Source organism: Bactrocera oleae, chromosome 3, assembly GCF_042242935.1.
Source record: "Bactrocera oleae isolate idBacOlea1 chromosome 3, idBacOlea1, whole genome shotgun sequence".
NCBI lineage: Eukaryota > Metazoa > Arthropoda > Insecta > Diptera > Tephritidae > Bactrocera > Bactrocera oleae.
Genome location: NC_091537.1, coordinates 92,910,441 through 92,934,187, shown reverse-complemented (window position 1 = coordinate 92,934,187; position 23,747 = coordinate 92,910,441). Strand labels below are relative to the sequence as shown.

At 37.7% G+C, this 23,747-nt stretch overlaps 1 protein-coding gene across 1 annotated transcript in view; it reads left to right on the top strand.

Annotated features, from left to right (window-relative positions):
• Nucleotides 1–23,747, top strand: part of LOC106624863 (nicotinic Acetylcholine Receptor alpha5) — a 177,739-nt gene that overhangs the window by 113,115 nt on the left and 40,877 nt on the right. The window contains exons 5-7 of the mRNA XM_070107248.1: nucleotides 14,151–14,195; nucleotides 17,602–17,892; nucleotides 18,383–18,458. Coding sequence (XP_069963349.1) covers nucleotides 14,151–14,195; nucleotides 17,602–17,892; nucleotides 18,383–18,458 — 412 coding nt within the window. The remainder of the gene's footprint in view (nucleotides 1–14,150; nucleotides 14,196–17,601; nucleotides 17,893–18,382; nucleotides 18,459–23,747) is intronic.

Genomic DNA, 23,747 nt, shown 5'->3' with positions numbered 1-23,747 from the left:
AACAAGCAATTGCCTCGCTACACGTCTTAAAACTTCAAGCATTATGCAACAATAAATAAAGTTCACTACACAAACGTTCGAATCGAAATGACAGCAAGTGAAAGATTTTGAATCGGAGCCAGCCTTAACTGTTGAAGCAGAACTTTTTTGTAGACTCGTGCAGATAAGCAAAAGTATGTGCAACGGGCGAAGATGAAAAATGAAAATTTTAAACGTATCCGAAGCATATGCAAATATGCTGCTTAACTTCACCGTCCACATACCCCTCACTAACAGCAAGCATTCACAATTTGGTATACTTTACAGCACAAACAAATATAAGCGTGTGAGCGGGTGTAATGACATGCTAGCGTGGCATAATAGCTAGAAAGTATGCAATAAGCTGCGCTTTCAAAGAAAACACAAATAAAAACGAAGCTGCAGTGGCGCTATGAAGAAAATGTGATAAATTAAAGTGGTCGTTCACAAGTGGCGGCGCTAAGCGGGGTATGCAGCGGCAAGTGTATCTCAAGTGGGCGAAATACGTGCTCATATAAGAAGAATATGAGAGTGGGCTTGGTGAGAGCTGTGTAAAATCCGAAATGTCAATTTCAGTCTGTAGGTATTATATTTACACTAACACCGCTCTTTTCCATAGGTACAGTTATGCAGAGAGAGAGCGAGAGAGCAGAGTACACGCGTGTATGCATGTACAGTGTGAAAAGTGCATAATGCGCATTGAGCTTTGAAACATTTGCATATCGCCAACGCTTCGATTGAACACAGAAATTCACTAGCTAACTTACACCCCTCAGCCACCCTCCCGCCTATCAACGTCCTTGGTACGAATTTTTACTCATCACGACATATGAATGGTATCTCAGTATATCTGTTGATCCTTGACAAGGTGAACAGCTTCGGCATCGGTCCTGGGCGTTTTACGACAAATTGAAAAATTTATGAAATTCATATGCAAATTTGTGCAGCTTTTGACATTTTCTTTCACCAATGTAAACACTCAATGGCATTTATGCTAAATAAAAATGGGTGGGGGAGGGGCACGTAAAACAAATGAAATTTAAGCACTGCATAGCAAAACTTTTGTATGCAAATTCAATAGATAAATGCGCTGCGAACTGCAACTTAACGGTAAGAGGCTAACATGTTAGCGTGCTGCTAGCTGTTGCGCTTCGAAACCTGTAACTTTGACGAAAAGTAAAATTGTGCTTCGTTCACAGTTCACAGTAAAACTTGTAGTTGGGCCAGATTAAATATAGTTTGTATTAAAATCTTTTCGGCATCAGCAGGCTAAAGCTAACTCAAAAAAATAATAAAAACTATAAGCTACCTTCTTATATACTGTTTTTAAATATATTGTTTAATATAATATTTTGCTTTTATTAAAAAAAATGCCATTACATTAGAGAGATCTGCATTTACAGTAATTTTTGGAGTAATTTTCTTAAGCAAAACTATTTCAAAAAAAAAAAGTGCTGAAGTATCACTTTGATCAGCCAATAAAGCCACGGCTGACCGCATATTAATTACCACTCTAAATTGCCGGCTATTGGCAAGTAATTGAAATTAATTATGCGCAGCATTTCTTGCAATTGCGCTTCTCTCGCATTCTTCTTAGTCTCTGCCTTCGTATTTTCTGTTATATTTTTTTTCAGGCCAGCAAGCACTTGGCTCAGAAAGTAGGTTGAGAAAATAACTGAAAATGCAATCAATTATATACGAACAAGAAGATGAATACAAAGTGCGAGAAAAAGAAACGTTAATGAAATGTATGAAATGAAATTGGAAAACGCTTGTGTAGAAATCGCTTAAGTGAAAAAAATATTGGCTAAAGCAAGACGAATGTGGAGGTAATAGTAAATAGTGATCAAATAATATTAATTTAAGTAAACTGATGCTGCTCTAGTTTATTGAAACAACAAATACAAAATATATCTTAAAATTTGATGCACGTCGCTTCTACGTAAGTCAATATCTTTGCAGTTATTTTGTTTGAACTAAACGTACTGATTCCTCGCTAACTAGCATCTACGACTAAGCTTTCTCACTTCAAGACGTACTATTAAGTGCATTACTTCAAATTCTATCAGAAAGTCCAGCGTCTGAGTTAGAGATTTTATCTCGGAAAATCAGTCTGTAGAAGCGAGCACGACTATCTGGTAAAAAATACACAGGGCGTACAGGAAATATGGAAGCAATACTTTTATAACTAGCTTTCTGGCGAAAGTGAACTAAAAGTTGAAAATAGAGAACGATATCGAGCCATCATGAAGTCCGCTACGCTATACAGCGACTTAGGAATAACAAAGCGTCAGGCGCAGACGAGGGAACTCTTCTAAGCTAGCGAAAATCTATTGAAACTTTGAGAATATTTTAGCCCATCTGTAAAATCTGAAAAATATGGCTAGAATTTTATTACACTATATCTTATTACTATGTCTTAATTAAAGGCGACCTTATTATTTGCGCCAACTATCGAGGGATATAATGTTCTGTCGCATGGCGTATAATGTTCTGTCAAACATATCGTGCAACAGACTGAAGCCTCTTGCCAACAAACTGATTTGACCTTATCAAGGCAGCTGGTCGTTTCACCATAGATCAAATATTCACACTACCTCATGTCCTGGAACAGACTCATGGATGACAAAGCGATACATACTTATACGCATAGAACCGCAAATGCGCCTGTAAGTTGGCTTAACTGCGCAAAAATATTTGGCAAACGCCTAAAACTATGCATAACTTTATGTCTACAGCGGTAAGTAACAGTAAGCGCAAATGCTAATGCGCTTTCCACACATCTACCCACTTGCCAACACAGCCTACACCTACAACACAACAACAACAACTAAGGACACGGCTAAGTGAAATTAGCGCCAGAGTGAGCTGGCAAATAATTTTCGGCCAACAGCTGTTGCCAGCTGCCGATTGTTTTGCTGCTGCCGCTGCGGCTTGTCGCAAATGTTTTTGCTGCGGCCAACGTACATATGTGTTGACAAGTTTTTAATTAGTGTACACAAGGCTATGCGCCTGCCTGCCCCACAACTCGTCTGAGCTGCCTATTTATGTAAGCGGTGTGTGCGCGCAATTGTGTGCGCTGCATGTGTGTTAGTGTTGTGTGAGGTTAGTGACACATGCAACATGTCACTGCCGAAAATTTGTACGCAAATGCAAATTTATAAGCCGCTACAACAACCATATGCGTCGATTATGTGTATGTGTGTGTGTGCTTGTGTCATGTTGGCAGGAAAACCAATACAGCGGACTTTTCGAGTGTATATTTGCTTTAAGCTGTTGCGTCTGTACGCCTGTATTTGCAACCATAAATTTGTGTTTGTGTCTTTTTGTCGCTGTCACGAAACGAATTTATTATAGTTTTGCTGCCAGCCAACAACAATTTAGCACGAATTGAGTGAACCCAAAAGGTAAACAACACGAGTGCACGCGACAAAAATAAATGCATCAAACGAGTTGTCATAAATTGCCTGTCTCTCACAGCAACACCGGCAGTGCTGTCGGTGACTTCGCGAAGTCTGACAGCCATGACCGCAAGCAAAATATGTCCGAATTAATGACATCTGCCCGGCAATGATCGCTCATTGGTTGCTGCTGGTTTGACTGCCTAAAAAAATATATTTTTTATTTACATAATTTTTACACATTCGAATGCGAGCGTGAAAAACTATGCTATCAAAATATATTTAAAATTAAATTTTCTTAAATAAAAAAGCAAAGCCAGCATTTTCCGAGTATATCGGAAAAATTGTTTATGAGTGGAAAAGTTTGGTCGAAGGCTTTCCTTTTTCAACACACAATTTGAAGTGGCTTAAAGTCCGCCTAAAGCTTCTGAAACATAATAAAGTTTCACTTTGATTTACCATATAGGAACAAGAGGCATAATAAGGTATCCCAAAAAAGTTTGGTATAAGCCAATTGCAGAGGTCCATATAATAAGATTTCTTCAAGGGCTAATTTTTGAAATACAATGCATGCAAGTGATTTACTAGCATGTATTTATTATTTTCTTCTTATAAACTTCGCATTTGTTGTTTATATCAAACACGGGACTAGAAAGAGCTAGCAAAACATTTTCCGTTACATGCAAACGTTGACCGCGTGAAGCTAATGCAATTCACCTGTAAGGGTATTGTAACTTCGGTGCAGCCAAAGTTAACGTGTTTTCTCGACCTTTTTCTAATATTTGGTCTCTCTCTGCACCAATATCGATTAGTATATTGATTTCATTCTGAAGTGGCACAACCACTAAAGGATCATTAGGAGGAAATTTTAACCCGAAAAAGTAAAAATGAAAAAGCAAATAACCTTATATTTGCCAGTGATTTTCTTAAAAACGAAAATATACTAAATAAATGAGAAGCTATCACGCCACAGGCGCATGACAGGTCGTCATCTTCACCTTACCACACATACAAGTAAAACAGATTTATTAGAAGAAAACAAAATTATGTGTACGCTTTCGGTTCGCTTTAATTGCACACTCCTCTAATAGCAATTGCCACCTCTTTACATATAAGAACACGCATGTCAATGAACTACCAGCACATGGCGGCACGAGCGCAGCACATTGAACTCGAAAGCATGTGAGAAGTCGCCAGATGGTTTAGAAGTTGCCACACTAACCGCAGATGTGAAGTACCAACCCATGAAACAGCTGCTGCCAGCAGGTGTGTCAAAGCGCAAACCTCATGCATTTCTTTCCAGTTTTTTTTTTTTCATTTAAACTCGTAGCATACTCTTAGGCGCTTATACGCCGTATTAGCTTCGTTTGGATTTACTGCGCGTACTGCAACACGATTGCAACGCACGAATAAAACTACGCGAAGTCAGCAGAACGCGGCGCAGAAGAAAAAGGAAGTGCATGCGGCGGCACACACACACACATACATAAGTGCGGTTTGGATTATAGTGCGATATTCAAGTGAAGTGGTAGTGTTTTAGGTGCGGTCCTGGGGTATTTCTTTGAATCCCTATTTTTCCACACCAAATAAGTTCAGTTGCTTCCCGTAAACCGAATCTATCCAAAAGGACACAAAATATATAAAGAAAGATAAGTACAACTTGTATTTTTAAATAAAAATCCATTTGCACTTACCTGCATATAGTTGCAATTTTTGCTGAAAAATTTGTTATATTTCCCCTGAACAGCAATCCAAACAAAACGTGTTCTTGATTTGTTCTACCGTTTTGTTTTGATCGGTCAGCTGTTCTCCTGTTTGTTTCTCCTCTTTCGTATTCCCTTTGAATTTGGCATTGCCAACCACAAAAATATACGCAAGGTTTTTAGTGGCACTGACTGAACGTACATACTGCCAAGAGTTTCCAACTATTTTTCTCAGTGAGGTATGGCCTCTGAGAACAGTAGTGGGAACACTCCAGAGAATCCATTTAGAAGGAATTCAAAAATTATGAGAACTCCTCCTAATGGAAAGAATGAGTTATCCACCGCTGCTGGATCAACAAAAGAATGCGAAAATGCCATCCATACAATTAGAGGTGGCACACTCTCTGAGGAACTACCAAGTAGTGGAGCTACCCGAATTTTTAACCAGTTGGGTAGTAAAATAAAAGAACTGGAGAGCATGATGGCGGGCCAAAGGCATATAAACCAGGCAATGCGCGACCTAGTTAGCAGCATAGTAACACTACATGCGAAGGCTGAGAAAGGTGGGAACCCACCCAAAAGAATTATGGTAGGGAAAGCATCTCAGGTATCCCCTATGGGTAAAGATGTAAATACCCAGAAAAGAATGCGTGAGGCTTTAGGCTTTTTACCACCCACAAAAAAGCCGAAAAATACAAATAAAGCGGCGCAACCCACCAGCAACGAGGCTGCGGAATTAATTCCCAGAGAAACCACGATTATACCTGGCGGAGGCGAAACATGGGTGGACGTCGTTAAGAAGAGAAGACCGATCGAAAAGAAAATCAGATCGAGGCCAGACGCCATCATACTTACCAAAAAGGATGGTGTATCATACGCTGAAATTCTCCGCAAAATAAAAAGTGACAGCGGATTAGAAGAATTGGGTTCAAGTGTCACATACATTAGGAAAACCTTGAAAGGAGACTTGCTTTTAGAATTAAAGAGTAAAGCAGAAAAGAGAGCAGACTCATTCCAAAGCGCTTTAGAGGGAGTGGTCGGGGAAATGGCCGTGATACAGCCCAAAACTCACAACGTCTCGATTATGTGCAAGGATTTGGATGAGGTAACTACACCCGAAGAGATATGCGAGGCACTACAAAAGGAGTGCGGAATACAAAATTTGGGGAAAATTAATATTAAAAGTATGCGAAAGACCCGAAGCGGAAACCAAATAGCTATCATATGCCTGCGCGCGCAGGATGCCAAGACTGCGCTTAAAGTAGGCAAAATTAAAGTAGGGTGGTCCGTCTGCCGCCTCCGGGAATACTCCCCTATTCCCCGTTGCTATAGGTGCTTTCACCTAGGGCACATGGCACGCAAATGCTGCAACCCAATAGACAGATCGTCTCTATGCACACGTTGTGGAGCCGGTGGACATGTAGCGAAGTCATGCACCAATGATCCTAGTTGCATGTTTTGCAAAGGAGCACACACAGTTTTGAGTACGACTTGCCCCAAGTACCTTGAAATGTTAAAGGCGTTAGGGAAATGAGGATATTACAGCTGAATTTAAACCATTGCGCTGCAGCACAAGATCTGCTCGAACAGACAGTATTTGAAAATAACATTGATGTCGCCTTACTTAGCGAGCAATACTCCCAGCGTTCGGAAAGCACATGGGCCACAGACATATCCGGCAAGGCTGCAATATGGTCTTGTAAAGGTCAACCTTTTATATCTTGTTCCAAAGATCATAACTGTTACACATGGGCAAATATACGTGGCATATACTTTGTTAGCTGCTATGCTCCTCCCAGCATCTCAATCAAAGACTTCGAAGACTTCCTCCTGGAGCTTGCTCTAGAAACCAGAGGCAAATCGCCAGTCATAATCGCAGGCGACTTCAATGCGTGGTCAACTGCTTGGGGTAGCAGGCACACAAACCATCGTGGTCGTTTGCTACTGGAATTCCTAAGTCAAACGAACCTTACTATAATGAACAGCGGAACGCAAAACACCTTTCAAAAAGGAAACAAAGGCTCCATAATCGATCTCATGTTTGCAAACGATGCTCTAAGCAGGCATATTAAGTGGACTGTGTCGGATATATTCACAAATAGTGACCACATGGCTATTATTGCTGATGTTTCGTTTTCCGGAGAGACGGAACCCCGCAGCAAGGGCAGCTGCCAAAAACGAAGCTGGAAACAAAAGGAGTTTGATGCCGACCTTTTTGAGATAGTCTGGAGCTCTGCAAAAACACCAGGCGGGGACGCCACCGACTTGGTGTCCGCAGTGCGGAAAGAACTGGTCACAGCATGCGACGCAACTATGCGCAGAACAGTACACCACAACAAACGAAAGCCCGTCTATTGGTGGAATGAAGAAATAGCAACGCTCAGAAAGCTCTGTAATGCAGCTAGACGCCGTCTACAGCGTAACCAAGGCGGGGGAAATTCAAACGCTCTCAGGGAAATTTTTAAAAGACAAAAGAAGCTTCTAAAGTCGGCCATTGCCCGCAGCAAAAGGAACAGTTTTGAAAAGATCTGTGAGGAAGCAAACGTCGACCCCTGGGGTACGGCGTACAAAATATGCATGTCAAAATTCAAGAATAAGACACAACAACCCAAAAGCGCATCTTTTATGAAGAATATCGTGGAAACATTATTCCCTAAACATCATCCGATTACCTATGGTAAACCACGAACCGAAGTTGTAGAGCCACAGCTACTAGTTAGTGAAGAAGAATTATTGGCCATAGCGGGAAAAATTAAAATCAGCAAGGCGCCTGGTATAGACGGCATACCAAATAGAGCCTTAAAGGAAGCCATAAGTTTAAAACCAAATGTGTTCGTAAAAATGTACAATGCATGCTTAAAAGAAGAAATATTCCCCGACCCATGGAAAGTTCAGCGATTGGTTCTACTACCTAAACCAAATCAGCCTCCGGAGGAAGCCTCCTCATATCGACCTCTGTGCATGCTTGACACGATTGGCAAAGTGTTCGAAAGCATAGTAAGAAACCGCTTGGAGTTAGCAATCCAGAAAGCCGGCGGATTATCAGAAAGACAATACGGCTTTATAAAAAAGAGGTCCACTATTGACGCACTAAACGATGTCGTTGGCACCGCGAAATGCGCAGTAAGTGGAAAAAGATGGAAAGGCGGGACTAAAAAATACTGCGCCCTGATCACCCTGGATGTGAAGAATGCCTTCAACTCAGCAAAATGGGCAAACATAATCAAAGCTCTGCATGAGATACGCGCTCCTCAATATCTGGTAAACATTATTACAAGTTATTTTGAAAACAGGCAACTAATATTTGACACTGATGAAGGCACCAAGACCTACACTATTACGAGTGGAGTACCGCAAGGCTCGGTTTTAGGCCCCCTTCTATGGAACGTGATGTATGATGGGGTGCTAAGAATAAACCAACAAGAAGCCGTTAAATTAGTCGCATACGCTGATGATCTTATAGTGGTAGCAGTGTCTAAACATCTTGATGACCTCCGGAGCAAATGCAATGAATGCGTCAATAGTCTGCGGCAATGGTTCTCCTCAAGGAGTTTAGTTCTGGCCGAGCACAAGACAGAAGTCCTGCTAATAAGTACTAGGAAAGTGGAGGAACGAATATCTCTCACCATAGGGGAGTGTGAGATTCAATCACAGCCACAACTAAAGTATCTGGGAGTAATAATAGACTCTAAGCTTAAATTTAAGGAGCACTTAGAATACACCTCTGGTAAAGCAAGCAAAATCCTCAACGCCTTATCAAGAATGATGGCAAATAAAGGCTGCGTGCGTTCCAGCCGGCGATTTTTACTCGCAAAGGTAATGAGATCGGTTGTATTATATGCGGCCCCAATATGGATCCAGGCGCTAAACGTTAAAGCATATGCCAAACTAATAAACTCAGTGCACCGGCTGTCGGCACTTAGAGTAATCAGTGCTTTCCGAACGATATCCAGCGAGGCTGCGGAAGTAATAGCCAGTATGATGCCCATTGACATCCAGGGTGACGAATTCGCGCGAGTATACGAGTTACCAGAGTCGTCTTTAGAAGCCAAAAGAGCAGAGAGAGTCAAAAGCTTATCAATATGGCAGCAGCGGTGGCAAACCTCACTCAAAGGACGGTGGACCCACAGACTTATACCGGACATCCACCCGTGGATAGACAGACGACATGGGGACCTGGATTTCCACCTTACCCAAATATTAAGCGGACATGGGTGCTTTAGAAGCTACCTGTACAGATTCCATCATGATGTTAGTCCGAACTGTCCGATGTGTACAGAGTGCATAGAAGACTCTGAGCATGTATTCTTTTATTGCCCTCGCTTTTCGAGTACAAGGGAAAAACTTAAAACTTCACTCGGTGGTAGTTTTATGGTGGAAAACTTGACGACACTTATGTGTCAGTCCAGTGAGAATTGGAAAGCTGTCAGCGAAGCGGCAGCTTCAATCATGACAAAACTAAGACATATGGAACAGATTAGGCGTTCGTCAGTCCGTACTATAGAGGAGACTTAAATGTCTTATCACTCCCACGAAGTAATACTTAATCAGGTGGTTCCGTGGGAGAGTCTTGAGTTGGGAGTAGGTTAGGTTTAGCGGATTAAAGTTCCGCACTTCGGCTTTCGATGCTTCCCCCTACTTAAAAAAAAAAAAAAAAAAAAAAAAAAAAAAAAAGTGCGGTTGCAGGGCGGCATGTAAGCGCTGACCAAAACCGCAGCTGTTGAGCAGCGCAAAACAAATCCAAGTCGGCGGAGCAAATTAACTTAGCACATGCCAAAAAAGAAACACAAACACACGCGCAAACACGCTGTTGAGTCAGTGGAGGCCTGACTCGGTATGTGTTAGCGGTTGCAGCGGCGTTTGTGCCGCGCTAAGGTTAACAGTAAAAGACGGAGGGTAAGCAACTGCAGGCTCTCACACGCCAAACCGAAAGGAGTCTGAATATGTACTCAGAAATCGCTAATGCAAAGATATATACATATGTATGTTTGTATGTGTGTATGAGCGCAAATGAAAAAATTGTCAAAGCATTGGAGCTGAAGTGCTTTAATTAAAATTACAAAATCTCAGGCAATGCATAATCAGTGTGAAAAGTGCATGGAAGAGAGGCAGAGAGTCGAAAGCGCCTGCGAAATGAAATGTGTAGCGGTATAATATTTGCGGTTTGCCACGCGAGTTGCCTTAAAAAAACTGAAGCCGAACAAGTCGAAACGTTGTAATGCAGAAATGTTAGAAACTTAATTGAGCTATAAGAGCAAACGAAAAAATTGTAAAAATGAAAAAAATAGAAACATAAAAACTACTGCAGCCGCCTCGGGCTTTGACGCAAACTCCTTCGTTCGTTAGCTGAAAAAATAATACTCATATTTCCCATACCACCGCGCAACTTCTCATCTTCGCATTTGTCACTTTTCATTCCCTTGACAAAACTCATTAATTATATAATTTGCACTATTTTCTGCAAGAATAATTTCACTCGCATTAAAGACCCGAGCGCCAAGAAAAATGTAGAAAAATGCTAACCAAAAAGCGTGTAATAGCGGCAGCCCACCTCTAAGCGTTGCCTTTGAATGCAGTGTAAACAGCTATCTAAGAAAAATTCAACAAAATGGAGTAAGTAAACTGTGAGAAATGCGAAAAAGAGTTAAGTAAATAAGCTGCAGAAAGTACGGTGACGAATGGCAGGAGCACAGCGTAAGCAGAAAATTAAAACTTTAATGAGAAAACTACAAACGTAAATTATGAATTCACTTGCCAACTGCAGGCGAAGCGATGTAAAAATCATAACTGTTGCATATTTAACGGCGTATTCGCAAAATATGTAATTTCTGTTAAGTGCAAAGATAAGTTTTTGCAGCATAATTAATGTGGAAAGGCAAACTATTAGGTTATAATATGTAGTTTAAGTGTAAATAATGGCGAATACTGCGAAAATACTTAAAACAACAAGGTATGAAATGAGTTAGTATGTGTAAGTGTGCTTTTAGGCGTAATATAGGAGTGAAGCTGAACTAGAAAACAGCCGATCAGATTCAGTTGAAACAAGCACTCAGTTGTCTTAAATCAGACTCAAGTTAAGTAATATTATATTAGCTGGCTGTCATACTTATCCGTAGCCAGACGGATGGCACTATTTCGTTTCCCGGTATGACCTTGAATTTCGATCTGAAATTTTGCACACGTCCATTACTCCTCAAGGAGCTGCTCATCTGTCAGAACCGCCGATTTTGCGACCCCTATAGCGTATAGCTGTCATACAAATTGAGCAATCGGAATGAAGTTCTTGTATAGAAAAATGTTTAATTTGACCAGTTATCTTCACGATATATGGCATGTATTAATATAATATTTATATAGCTAGAATATTTTGTACTGGTGATTTTTTTTCCTCTCATATAAAAAAGTTCTTCATATAAATTATGTGTAAAAAGCTGTTAGTTTCAATGTCCTAATAGTGTGAGGAAAAGAACAAAAGCTGTCACTACTATGGAAAGCAAAAAGTAGTAATTTCTTAAACTATGACAAAACAGGTTTCCAAATCTATAAAACCACATGCAATCCACATCCATAAATATTTATATAGTTCTTGCTCTAACTCATCAAAGGAAGATAGTAAAACTAGTTTAATAGGTTGTAGTAATATTCATACAAATTTACTGAAAGCAATCAATGCTTTTGAATCCAATCTGCAAGCTGTTAAATGATTTGAAAATTAAGTACACTCAGGAAATACGAGATTTTTCAACTGACAGAAACAAAAAAATTTAATGGCTTGTATGTTCATTGGTGGTCATAAAAGTTGACGCACAAAATGTTTCAGCGACAAAGTTTCAACTAAAGTGCACTTGAAGCACATGCGTATCAAAAAATATGCTTTGATATACTATATACAAATACATACAGATAAAAATGTATTTTTACATTGATATTCCTGAGATAGGAACGGCAATGGAAATGCATTGCCATCAATGTGTTATTACTTTTTCTGCCATTTATGCAACATTGTTTGGACTGCGCATGTTTAAGCAAGACATGAACATAACTGAAGTCGTTTGCTCGCTTGCTTGACGTGTGTGACATTGTGGTACAACGAACACAGAATGTAAGCAATTAGCAGGTCAATTTTTGGTTAACCACAGCCGAATTGGTAGTTGGCAGTGACTATAACAATAACAAAAGCAATGCAACGACAACAAAAGCCATAACAACATAAATGTAGTTTCTGTGCTGTTGTTGGGTCATTAAAAGGCCTACAAGCATTTGTATAGTGGTGGTAGTGGTTGGAAGAGAGCTCATAGTAGATAAATCCCTGCCAATCTCACCATGAACAATGCCTTCGTTATCTTTTGCGCCGGCTCACCCTGATTCGCCCACGACGGTTTTTAATTGATATAGTCCTTAGTGACCTTTTCAATACCTGTAATCACTCTTTTTAGAAATGGATCGATCATGTTGCAATTCAGAGCGATTCACAGATGGAAATTCGGTTCATGAGGTTTTTTTGCTTTAACTCAATATATTAGGAAAAAAATAGAAAATAGGGTTTCCAGTGCATTTTTGACATCAAATCGTAAAGAAATCGGCGAAACCAAAATTGCCCTTGGCTTGGCTGTTACATTTTCAGTGCACATTTGCAGCCGTTTGGCTTGTATTCTCGTCTTTATCGAAGAAAAACTTATTTTACATGGTGTATAATTTTATCGCTCATGTCGATCTTTGACGTGCGCTCTAACAATACTGAGTCAATCAACCACAAAACAGTCTGAGAATTTTTTTAGTACGAAGTATTATCGTTACGTCATATAGGGTGATACGCTGGACTTATACAACATGAAAAACAGAACACCAAAGCATCTATTAGTTAAACAATGGATTTTTTTACTAGATCTAAGAATTATGAATAACAATCAAATATTAAACTGTGTTTTTAGTGCTAAACATTTTTACAACTTTTTTCACGTAAATGTGTCTAAACGCCATAAAAAATGCTCCCCTCTCTGCGTGCGCTATTCCCTTCACTTAGCACTAACTAATTGACACACATACAGCTTTAGTAGGAAATTTCGAAAGCCTGAAAATATACTCTTAACAGTCGCCACAGTCGCGTGCAAACCGAAAGCTTTCCACTCCAATAAGCGCAATATTCGCTTCATTGTGTTTTTTTTTTCTGTAAACAACTTTCACATGCGTCTGTGTGCCTACGCTCCGCCGGAAATTGGGTTAGCGATGCAAATTGGTCAGCCGACCACGCATACCAATGCACAGCTGCAACGAGCAACATGTATATGAAAGTTTACGAAAAAAATACCAGAAAAATGGAAAAAATATTCACTTGAAAATGCTTTCCAACCGTGTTTGTTGCTCTTTTTTCCACCACAATGTTATGGCCGTAGTCTTGAACATTGAAGAGCATGCCTGGTATTGCACATTTCGTTCGCGCACTGCTTTTTTCACTCTCTCTCTTTCTTCCTCTTCCTCTCCCTCTCGCTTACACTTGTGTTGTGTATTTTAACGCACTTCATGAATGCCGCTAAAGCCGCGCTGGACGTCTATAATTCTGTAATTCGATTAATGAAGCGCATCGCAATCAGCACCATTGCTGTCTCAATTTGATTGACTACCGCCAGGGAAGCATTACTAGTGGCAGCCTTGTGGGAGCGAAGTGGCAAGTGTAGCATGCGCAGAGAGGTTTCCGGAAGTTAAGCTTAATGGCTCGTTTGCTACGACAATTGGTCCATGCAGGGTGAACTTCGTGTCCATGTGTGTGTGCATTTCCACAAGCCGTGCTAACTTATTATCGCTTAAAATATGTCCGGTTTTAAAACTTTGTTTTTTAGTTGTGCGTGAAGCGTGATTTTTGGTATTCAATGACAATATTTTTAATTTAGAATGACTGGTTATATTTCAGACTTTCAGCTAATAGATTGCAACTGTTATTTTAAGACTACTAGTTATTAAGCTTAACTAAAAAAAATTAAATAATAATTTTTATAATAAAAGTAATTTTCATACTTTTTTGTACTTTCAGGATGAGAAGAATCAGTTGCTTGTCACGAATGTTTGGCTGAAACTGGTAAGTTCTAATGAAATTGTACTGCCTCAGTAGTAGCTATGGGCTAATGAAAAATAATTTCAATTTAGTTTAATTATTTTCTATTTATAACCAAACTCATAAGTATTTAATTTATATCATTTCCACATTTTCCAACATATTTGAGGCTTAGTTTCATTTTATATTAAAATATGTATATATGTATATTTAATTTTCGCTTATTGTTTTTAAACGCTTTCTTAGAGAGAGCTTAAGGAGCACACCTAGTGTGACGATTTTTGAATTTAAAAGAAAACAACTCCTGCATCAATTGTTGTAAAATTTTAAGCGATATTTTTATATGTACATATATGTATATTTAAAAAACACTGTAAAATTTTTGTAAAATAAAAAAGTATTTTTCAAATTATACGCGATCTCTGCGGGCGATTAAAAAACATGTTCCACTGCTGCAGTGATTCCGGCCTTCTTCGGAAATATAACCTTTTCAACTAGAAGATATTTTTCTTACAATAACCCACGATCGAAAAAAAATTGTATTTTACCCAAAATTTTGATAATTTTTTGGCTGGATTAGATCGAAAACTGGTAGGTCTATGGAAAAAAATTGAGAGTTGCTGGATATTTTCTCTCGTGTAATCACTCAAGCAAATTTGGAAAACGTAGTTTTGAGAAAAACGCGTTTAGAGCTTAACTGATAGCGCTGAGTGAAATACATTTTAGAGGGCGCTAACTAAAAATCTAATTGAAATATCGATATAAAATGTTAATGTTAGTTTTAAATAGTTTGATATTGTGTCAAACATTGTGCCGAAGATTTTTATAAATCCGTTTTCTATAAACATTTTAAGTTAATTTAAAATGTTTGTAATGCTTTACGCTTGCCTCACATTTAAATGCGTAAAAGCTCCCTAGTTCATAGTTCTGTTCGTTCTTATGCAAACAACTAACCAAATTGGCTGCTGACCTAATTCCCGGCCGCCTCTAAGCGCTGCTAAGTAATTTCCAAATACCAACCTCATTCACTTTAAATTACACTTATTTCCACTCCAAATCCCACACGAAAAGTGTGGCCAATTTAATATTTTATTGCGCCACCTACAATTTGGTAAAATGCGTCAGTGTGTGCGTGTGTGCGCAGTTCCAAAGGTATACTTGTATATTTTTACAGCCAGCCGGTTCTATCCTGGTTGTAATGCGTTTATTTGGGAGAAAAACAGCAATTGATTCCAGAGCAAATTAACTGACATTTCGAAAAGCAAAACTGGCACACACACACAGTCACACGCATGCATACACACATTGACGTTTACAGAGAGAGTGGCAGACAAAAAGTAAATAAGCTTCATTTTTTTGGTTTTGGAAAGAGGAAAATGCAAACGAATTTTCTAACCAACTGACAGTATCCTGGATTACGTTGGGATATGTTCGTGTGTGCATGTGTGTTTGTATATGAAGCAGCTGCTTATAAGCTACAGCAAAATTTTTTCAGTGGTTTTTGTTGTTGCTTTTGCATTTTGCTCAATTTTGTTGCGTTGTTGATTTTATTGTTGCACTTTGTGGTTAACGGTACTGCATTAAACTTATCTTGTTTGCATTTTCGTGATAATGGAAAACTCGCATCACATGTCACGCCATGCCTGGGAGGTTACCACCGATATACTTGTATGCACACACACATACATATACATGTACCTATCCACAAACAAATGCAACAAAAGGGATTTTTCCGACACACACACACACATTCGTGCTTTTGTGAGCTCACTCACATTACTTCGTAGAAATATTATTCGATTTCTTGTTGCTTTTGCCACATTTCCCAATTTTGTTTCAGAAAAATATATTTTATGCAGTTAACCACATTCGCCAGCTCTCCGCAAGCCACTTATTGCATTTGCTCATGAACTGTCTATGCGCTTGTGTGCGTGTATGTGTGTGACTAACTTCAGCTTCCGGCCAGAGTTCGGTTATGGATATTTTGCATCTAGTCATGCTTGGAATACACACACATGAACTGCGGATACTTCTAATGGCCATTCAATTGGCAAAATTTCTGCTCTATGAACTTAGCTTCTTCCTTTGTCGGCATTAAGTAAATTAGTTTTATGTTTCGATAATTGAAAAATGTGTAAAAGCAATATTTTTGTTATGCATGCAGTCGCAAACACACACACACACACATAGATATATACACATAGAGCTGCTTTCTAAAATGAAAGTGCTTAAATGGAGTGTGTTGTAGCTTTTCAATCGGAATCAATTAGGCATATTTGTTTATGCATTTCAGCGTGTGTGTGGCGTGTGCTATTAGCTGCACAAATATTTTGTAGAACGTTTGAGAAGTTTTTAAGTTATGCTTAGAGGAATTTTTAAAGGTTCTCTTGCAGATTAATTCTACGATTTTTTGGTAAATATTTGCAAATGAAAGAAGAATATTAATTTTTATTTGGTTAAAGCTTCTTTCTGACCACTTTTGTTATTAGTTTCTGCTCGACATTGCATTTAAAAAGCGAAACAAAAAACGAGAACTTGCAATTAAGAAAGCATCTGAGAACATTTCTAAAGATGTTTATTAACTGACCTACGGCAGATCGTAGGAAACTCCTTAAAGTGCATCACCTCATAGTTCGACAAAGCGTTTTGAGCTTACGACAAATTTACTAAGGCGATTAATATCACTCCCAGCCACTTCGCTAGGTTTTCCGAAGTTGCTTCTACTGAAACATTTGAATTTCTTGAAGCTGTTGCTAATTAGTTCATGCACTGCTTGACTAGTTTTGAGCGCATAGTCAGTGATCTCAAAGCCAGTATTGCCACTTGGCTATCAGAATGAATGCACAGCTCTCTGAAGGCGCCTGCACTTCGGAGCAGTATATCTACCACTACCCTGATGGCAGTCACCTCCACTTGAAAAACGCAACAGTGGTCTGGTAGTCTGAAACTAAAGTTGATGGACAGCTCCCGACACAAAAATTATATAAATATAACCAAAAAATATTCAATTTTGTATGCAAAAATTTAATTTTGTATAAATAAAATATAGGTATATAGATATTTCATGAAGTTGAAAAATAAGAGATACAGTAAGCAGTCGTGATAGTTCAATAATAGCAATAATGGGGATTAGTTGTCACCACAAAAACAACTACTGAAATCAGAAAGAAACACATGAAATTGCTTATTTTATCATACCAAGAAGCGCATTGACTAACTATAGCAAGTCTTTTACACATTCAAGCGTTTATAATATTTGTCTCAATAAATTTTATATTAACTCAAACCTTTTTTTCTTTAATTTTTGTTACACCATTAATTATTAAATTCACAATTCATTTGCCGCAGTTCATTCACTTCACAGTTATCTTTCGCCATTCATGCATATTAATTATTTTTCATGCTTTTACTTGCTACCTCCCGCGCACAGGAGTGGAATGACATGAATCTCCGTTGGAATACATCCGATTATGGCGGCGTTAAGGATTTACGCATACCGCCGCATCGGATATGGAAACCGGATGTGCTGATGTACAACAGCGCTGACGAGGGTTTCGATGGCACATATCAAACGAATGTGGTGGTACGCAACAACGGTTCGTGCTTATATGTGCCGCCGGGTATATTCAAGTCCACATGCAAAATCGACATCACGTGGTTTCCGTTCGATGATCAGCGCTGCGAAATGAAATTCGGCAGTTGGACATACGATGGATTTCAGGTTTGAATCAGTTGTCAAACAATTAAACACAGTAGCACATAAACACACACAAACTTACACGCATATACACACACATATTAACATATATAACTGTAAACGTATGACATTAAATAGAAGCGAATTATAATGATAAATGAAGTGTGCTATCCGATTGGAGCATACAACAATGACTCTCGAAAGCGAAACGCCATTATGCGAACAACCGAAGCACACACATACTATAACTGTTACTTCAGCGTGGCAAGACCGTCCAGTGTTGTGGAAGAATTCAACGCGTTGAAAATGCGGCCAATTAAAAAGTTGCAGAACTGATGGACGATGACAGCGTGTAGTTTTCAACGATTATCAACCTTTTATAAGAGTTTGCTGATTTTCAGCAAATCGCATTGTTGTGTTTTTTTTTTTTGTTTTTTGCCTTTTTTTATGAGTTTTCATTTAAGCTATTCAAATTAAAACGTGTATTTATTAATCATACTCCGCACTTTCACAGCTGGACTTGCAATTACAAGATGAAACTGGCGGTGATATCAGCAGTTACGTGCTCAACGGCGAGTGGGAACTATTGGGTGAGTAGCGCCGAAGTGCTAGAAAATTCGTGTAGTTGTTGTTGTCATTGTGTTTGTGTGTAACTAGGTGACGCAAGCACAGTACATGTTGCTGCCGTGTTGGCTCCAAGCATAGCACATTCATATATATGTGTATTACATATGTGTACACACGCACACACGCTCATTAACAGAATTTTAGCTGAAGCTTAACTACCGCTAAAGATTTAAAAATAATTAATAAAATAATTCAATAAGAAATTCATAAAATAAATAGGTTCAAGCTAAGTGCTTTTCTAAACTAAAAAATAAATGTGCTTACTTTTAAATTACCTACTAACAACAACAATCACATTATTGCGCATAAGCCGACTCTATTCGCATACATGCTATACTCTACCACTCTTAGCTCAAATCTATGTTCACAGTTACTTTTCAAAGCTATACTTCCTTACCACATTTACTTTATATCTCTACTATATGTCGCCACAATTCTTGAACTCATGATTCATTTGACAAAATTTTACAATTAGCTGTACTGCCAAACAAATCGTCCACATTTCTATAAAAGTTCAAATGTGACTCAAAAGTAGGAAAATTTTCTATTCAGCCTTTTGCCATGCAGATTTAATGTATTTTTATACATTTGAATGAATCAGCACCATTTTTTGACTCAAAATTTCATTGCAAGGAATTCTCTTACTATTCTATAGATAACGAATTCAATTACAAATTATTTTTTGGCTGCCAATCGACGCCTTAGATAAGTCACAGTGTAAAATAAAACGAAAATGTAACCAAAACGAGGGAAAAAGCCCACATATTTCGCTTTGTATGAAGGTCAAACGAATAGTTTGCCGAGGCGTATGAGTTACCTTAGTTGAAACTCTAGAAGAGTATTTCCGCAATTTGCTTACTTTAAATTTTCTGCTTTAAAGTAGTTTTTTCCATTGTCAATACTACAGGTTAGGTTAGGATAGATTATATTGAAAGGTAGATCTTAACAGCAATCTCACTGGCACAGCTTACAGTCGGTCCGTTGCGGTTAAATTGATAACAAAACGCCTCATAAATCGACGAATCGCTTTTAGCCGATCATAAATTAGTTAAGGCGGCTTTTTCAAAAAATGCTAAAAATCCAAACGATTCGTTTGCGAACAATCTATTTAACCAGCAAGTAGAAGCAGTACCACAAGTATTTTGAGTTTGTGGCAGTGTACTTTAAGCAGCAGTAAAACCGCTTGCAGAATTTATTTATAGCAACATTTTTCAATTGCTTTTTGGGCCAAAATATTTCCTTAGCCTTTACTGTTACCAAATTGCTGCAATTCACCAGCAAGCAGCAGTAAATAAATATTTTCGAAAAATAAAAATAAACATAGGCCAATGTTTTTTGTGCCAGCTAGCCGTTTGTCGAGTTACAGCAAGTAGTTTATGTGCCAACCCTACACAGCACCTGCTTCGTTCCGCTGTGGCAGCTGCAAGCCTAAGCCGGCAAAAATCGCTGCCGTCGACATTCAAAGAATTTATAGAGCATTGGGCTTGCAGATTTTATTGGCGTATACGTAATTCAACGGTGAATACATGCGCGATTTTTTACTACTTTAATTGAATTTATGATATTCTGGCAAGTTGCTGGAATTCCTACAAAAAGTACGAGCAGACTAAATATAACGAAGGCTAGAAAAATAGCAAGGATAGAAGTGTGAATACTGCGTCCACGAAAAAAAATTATGCTTCAAAGCATAATCCTAATATAAAAGTTTCTAGAGCTGCTAAACTATTACCAAAAGCCGTGCTGATTCGTTGAAGGTGTAAAAAATGCAGTTTTCCCGGCTCTTAAAGAACATAATTTAATCGCTCCAAAACAAACAAACACAATGCAGCAATACCAAAGTCGTTTGAAGAAACAACAATCAAAACCAATACTGCACAACAGAAAAGTCATTACATTTCTTTCCCAAAAAACTTCATTTCTAAACTGATTCATCGACTTCATCCAAACTGTCAGCTCACTACGCTCAAAAGCAAATTGCTCTTCACTCTAAACTGTAGTTAAATGAAAAATAAAATACAAAACTCACCCACTTTACCCACTCACCAATAAAAAAAAATGTTAAAAAATACAAAAACAAAAAATACTTCAAAGGGCGCTTTAACTATTCAAGTCCGAAATAGCCGCGTAAATGTTTCGCCTTTGTAAAATTTTGATTTTGGCAATAAATGAATGTATTGCAACGAAAATAGGCTGATGTGTATTCTATGTCAATGAATGAATTCGAAATCTCGCAACGTAGCAACAGAAATTTGCACCTTTCAATTTGGCAAAGAATACGCATTAGCGCATTTTCCATTTTCAAAAAGAAAAAATCAAAAAAAAAAACTTAAAACTAACTAAACATAATTAAATTCGAGGTAAGCTTTTCCTAAACACCAATTCATCACATTTCTATCTAATACTCATAATTGTAAATACAAATAATTAGCTACTAGACCAATGTGTATGCAAATTTGTAGCATGTGCGTCTTATGAATGTGAGATAATGAGACATTTATTTACATTTAGTAGAGAAAATTATAAATATATGAATTAAAAAAAAACATTATTTTAATGAAATTTTAAATATTACAGCTTTGAAATGTTTTGCAAATAATACCGTATATATACTATATATTCTAGATTATATAATATATAGTAAATATTATTTTCTGTTAATACAATCTTTTAGCTTAAATTTCGAATTCTCATAGAACATAGTTTTATTTACATAGCATTGTGCATAACATTTTGGAATATTTTTAAAAATTTCTATAAGTTGTAAAATAATTTTTCTATACACTTAGTGAGGTATATTAAGTTTGTCACGAATTCTGTAACACCCAAAAGAAAAAGCCACTACCAAGTATATATATAATTGACCAGCGGGACGAGCTGAGTCGATTTTACCATTACCGTCTGTCTCTCCGTCCATCTGTATGTACAAACTATTGTAGTACCTCAATTTGAGATATCGATCTGGAATTTTGTACCCGTCCTTTTCACACCAAAAATCTTCTCATTTATCGGAACGGTTGATATTAGATCACAATAATATGTAGCTGACATACAAGCTGAACGATCGGCATAAAGTGTTTATATGTGAAGTTTTTTCGGTTGACGAGATATCTTCACAAAACTTTCAGGCGGATTATCGCCTCAGGCAATGATACAATCTTAAAAACAATTATTCAGATCAGTTCTCTATAGCATATTGCTGCCATACAACTGACCGATCACACTGATGTTCTTGTATAGAATACTCTTTTATTTGTCTAGGTATCGTCACAGAATTTGGACAGTTTATTACCCAAGACACTGCTATCATTTCCAAACATATTGTTTAGATCGTAATAATATAGCTTATAGCTGACATGCAACCGCTGACCGGTCAAAATCAGATAGCATATATTTTTATACCCAATTATGCTATAAGAAATGCACCTGTGAAATATAGCTTCGGTGCAGCCTAAATAAACGTCTTTTCTTAATGCTTTGAAATTAATTATTTTGTCGGCTTTGATTGCTTTTCAGCTGTTTTCTAATTTTCATATGGCAACCACTTTATCTTATTTTTTATAGCCGATGCTGTATATGTGTCAGGAACTAATACGGAAAGCATATGCAGGCACGTCTATAAAGTTCACTCAACAGAGACAGCTAAAAGGCAGCGTCAGTACAAATTAATATAATTGGATAACAAAACGTTCGCCCCCATATAGTGAGAATTTTTCGTGCTGTATGGCTTCGCTCTACATCCATTCAATGCAAACTATTTAGTACTTAGCTGATTGTTATTGACATAGCGAAGAGCTTCGGTTTAAAAAATCTATGAACCAACGAGGCCTAAGTTGCGAGTCTATAACTGAGAATAAGATTTTCCGATTTAAAGTGGGCCTAGAGTTTTCCATACATGTGTTCATAACTTAATGCCCGGCGGCACATATAAGCAAATAAATTTGCTCAATCATATACTAAGCAAAAAAGCACCTCAAAGCTGGTAAATACTTGAAGATAAAAGTGAAAATACATTTGTATGCCTTTGAGCGATAATTAACCAGAGTATACTTATATATGATATGTGTGATATTCATCAAATACAAACGTCTTTTTTGGTATCCGGCTTAATAGCTATCCCAAAAAAAGCTAAAGCTGAAAGTCACTTCTACATATTTCATTATAATTCCTCCATTCTACAAAAAAAAAAAAAATCACATGCCTAAAAGCCCTTGGCACATTTTATTTTGCCATCAAAAGGCACTTTTTTATCAAACGATTTTTCTCTGAATACTTCCAATACGCAATTTAAGGCATTTTAAAAATAAATTTCGAATGCAGCACAAATACATTTTACTAATTTCTCCCATGCCTGTGAGATTCGAACGAATATTTCCAATAACAAAGTGAATCAAACAGTTGCAATTGCATTATGCTTTGCACATACCTGCAAACATTTCAAAAGAAAAGTTTGGATTTTAGTTGAACACAAATGTTTTTTAAACAAAACAAGACTACCTTGAATAATTTTGTACGAAATGGATATGTACATTAGTCATCTGCACTGTATGTATATATAACATGTATATAAGCCTTTGAAAACACATGCACAAACAACACTTTCTAGTTGAACGAGCCTAATGTGCAGCTCTTTTTGCACCGGCAATGGCGACGGCAGTCATGTGAGCCGAAAATTTGTTAGAAACTGAATTTCAACTAACTATAATGCGCAGCTGCGCAGGCTATCGTGTAGGCATTAATTTGCATAGAAAACTTTGCTCAGGAACAAATAAAGTTTTTACTTTTAATACAATATTTATTTGTTTTCATGTTTGTAAGAGTGTAACGAGTTTGGATTCGGGCGTTTTCCTTGACATACATGTTAGAAGCTTAAAAACATAAGCTAAATTCATCAAATAAAATAAAAAGTACATATGCTAGACGCATATACGCTAATACATATACAGAAGAGTATGAGATTTTCTTAATTTATTACCACTCAGCTTGGTTACGTATACGCAGTGGCGCACATTATCATGGCAGAGCGCAGAAACTAAAGCAGCTTTATTAAGATATTATTGGCTCAAAAATTTTATATAACTCAAATCATAATTTTTTCTACGAAAAAATACGTGCTCTTGCATATTCTTATATTCCTCTGAACTTTTCCTACTAAGTATTACAATAACTTATTTTATAAGAAAAAATTCTAAAACAGAATGGAAAAAATAACACACAAGTTATCTTTGTAAAAAACGATTAATAAAGACTTTGCA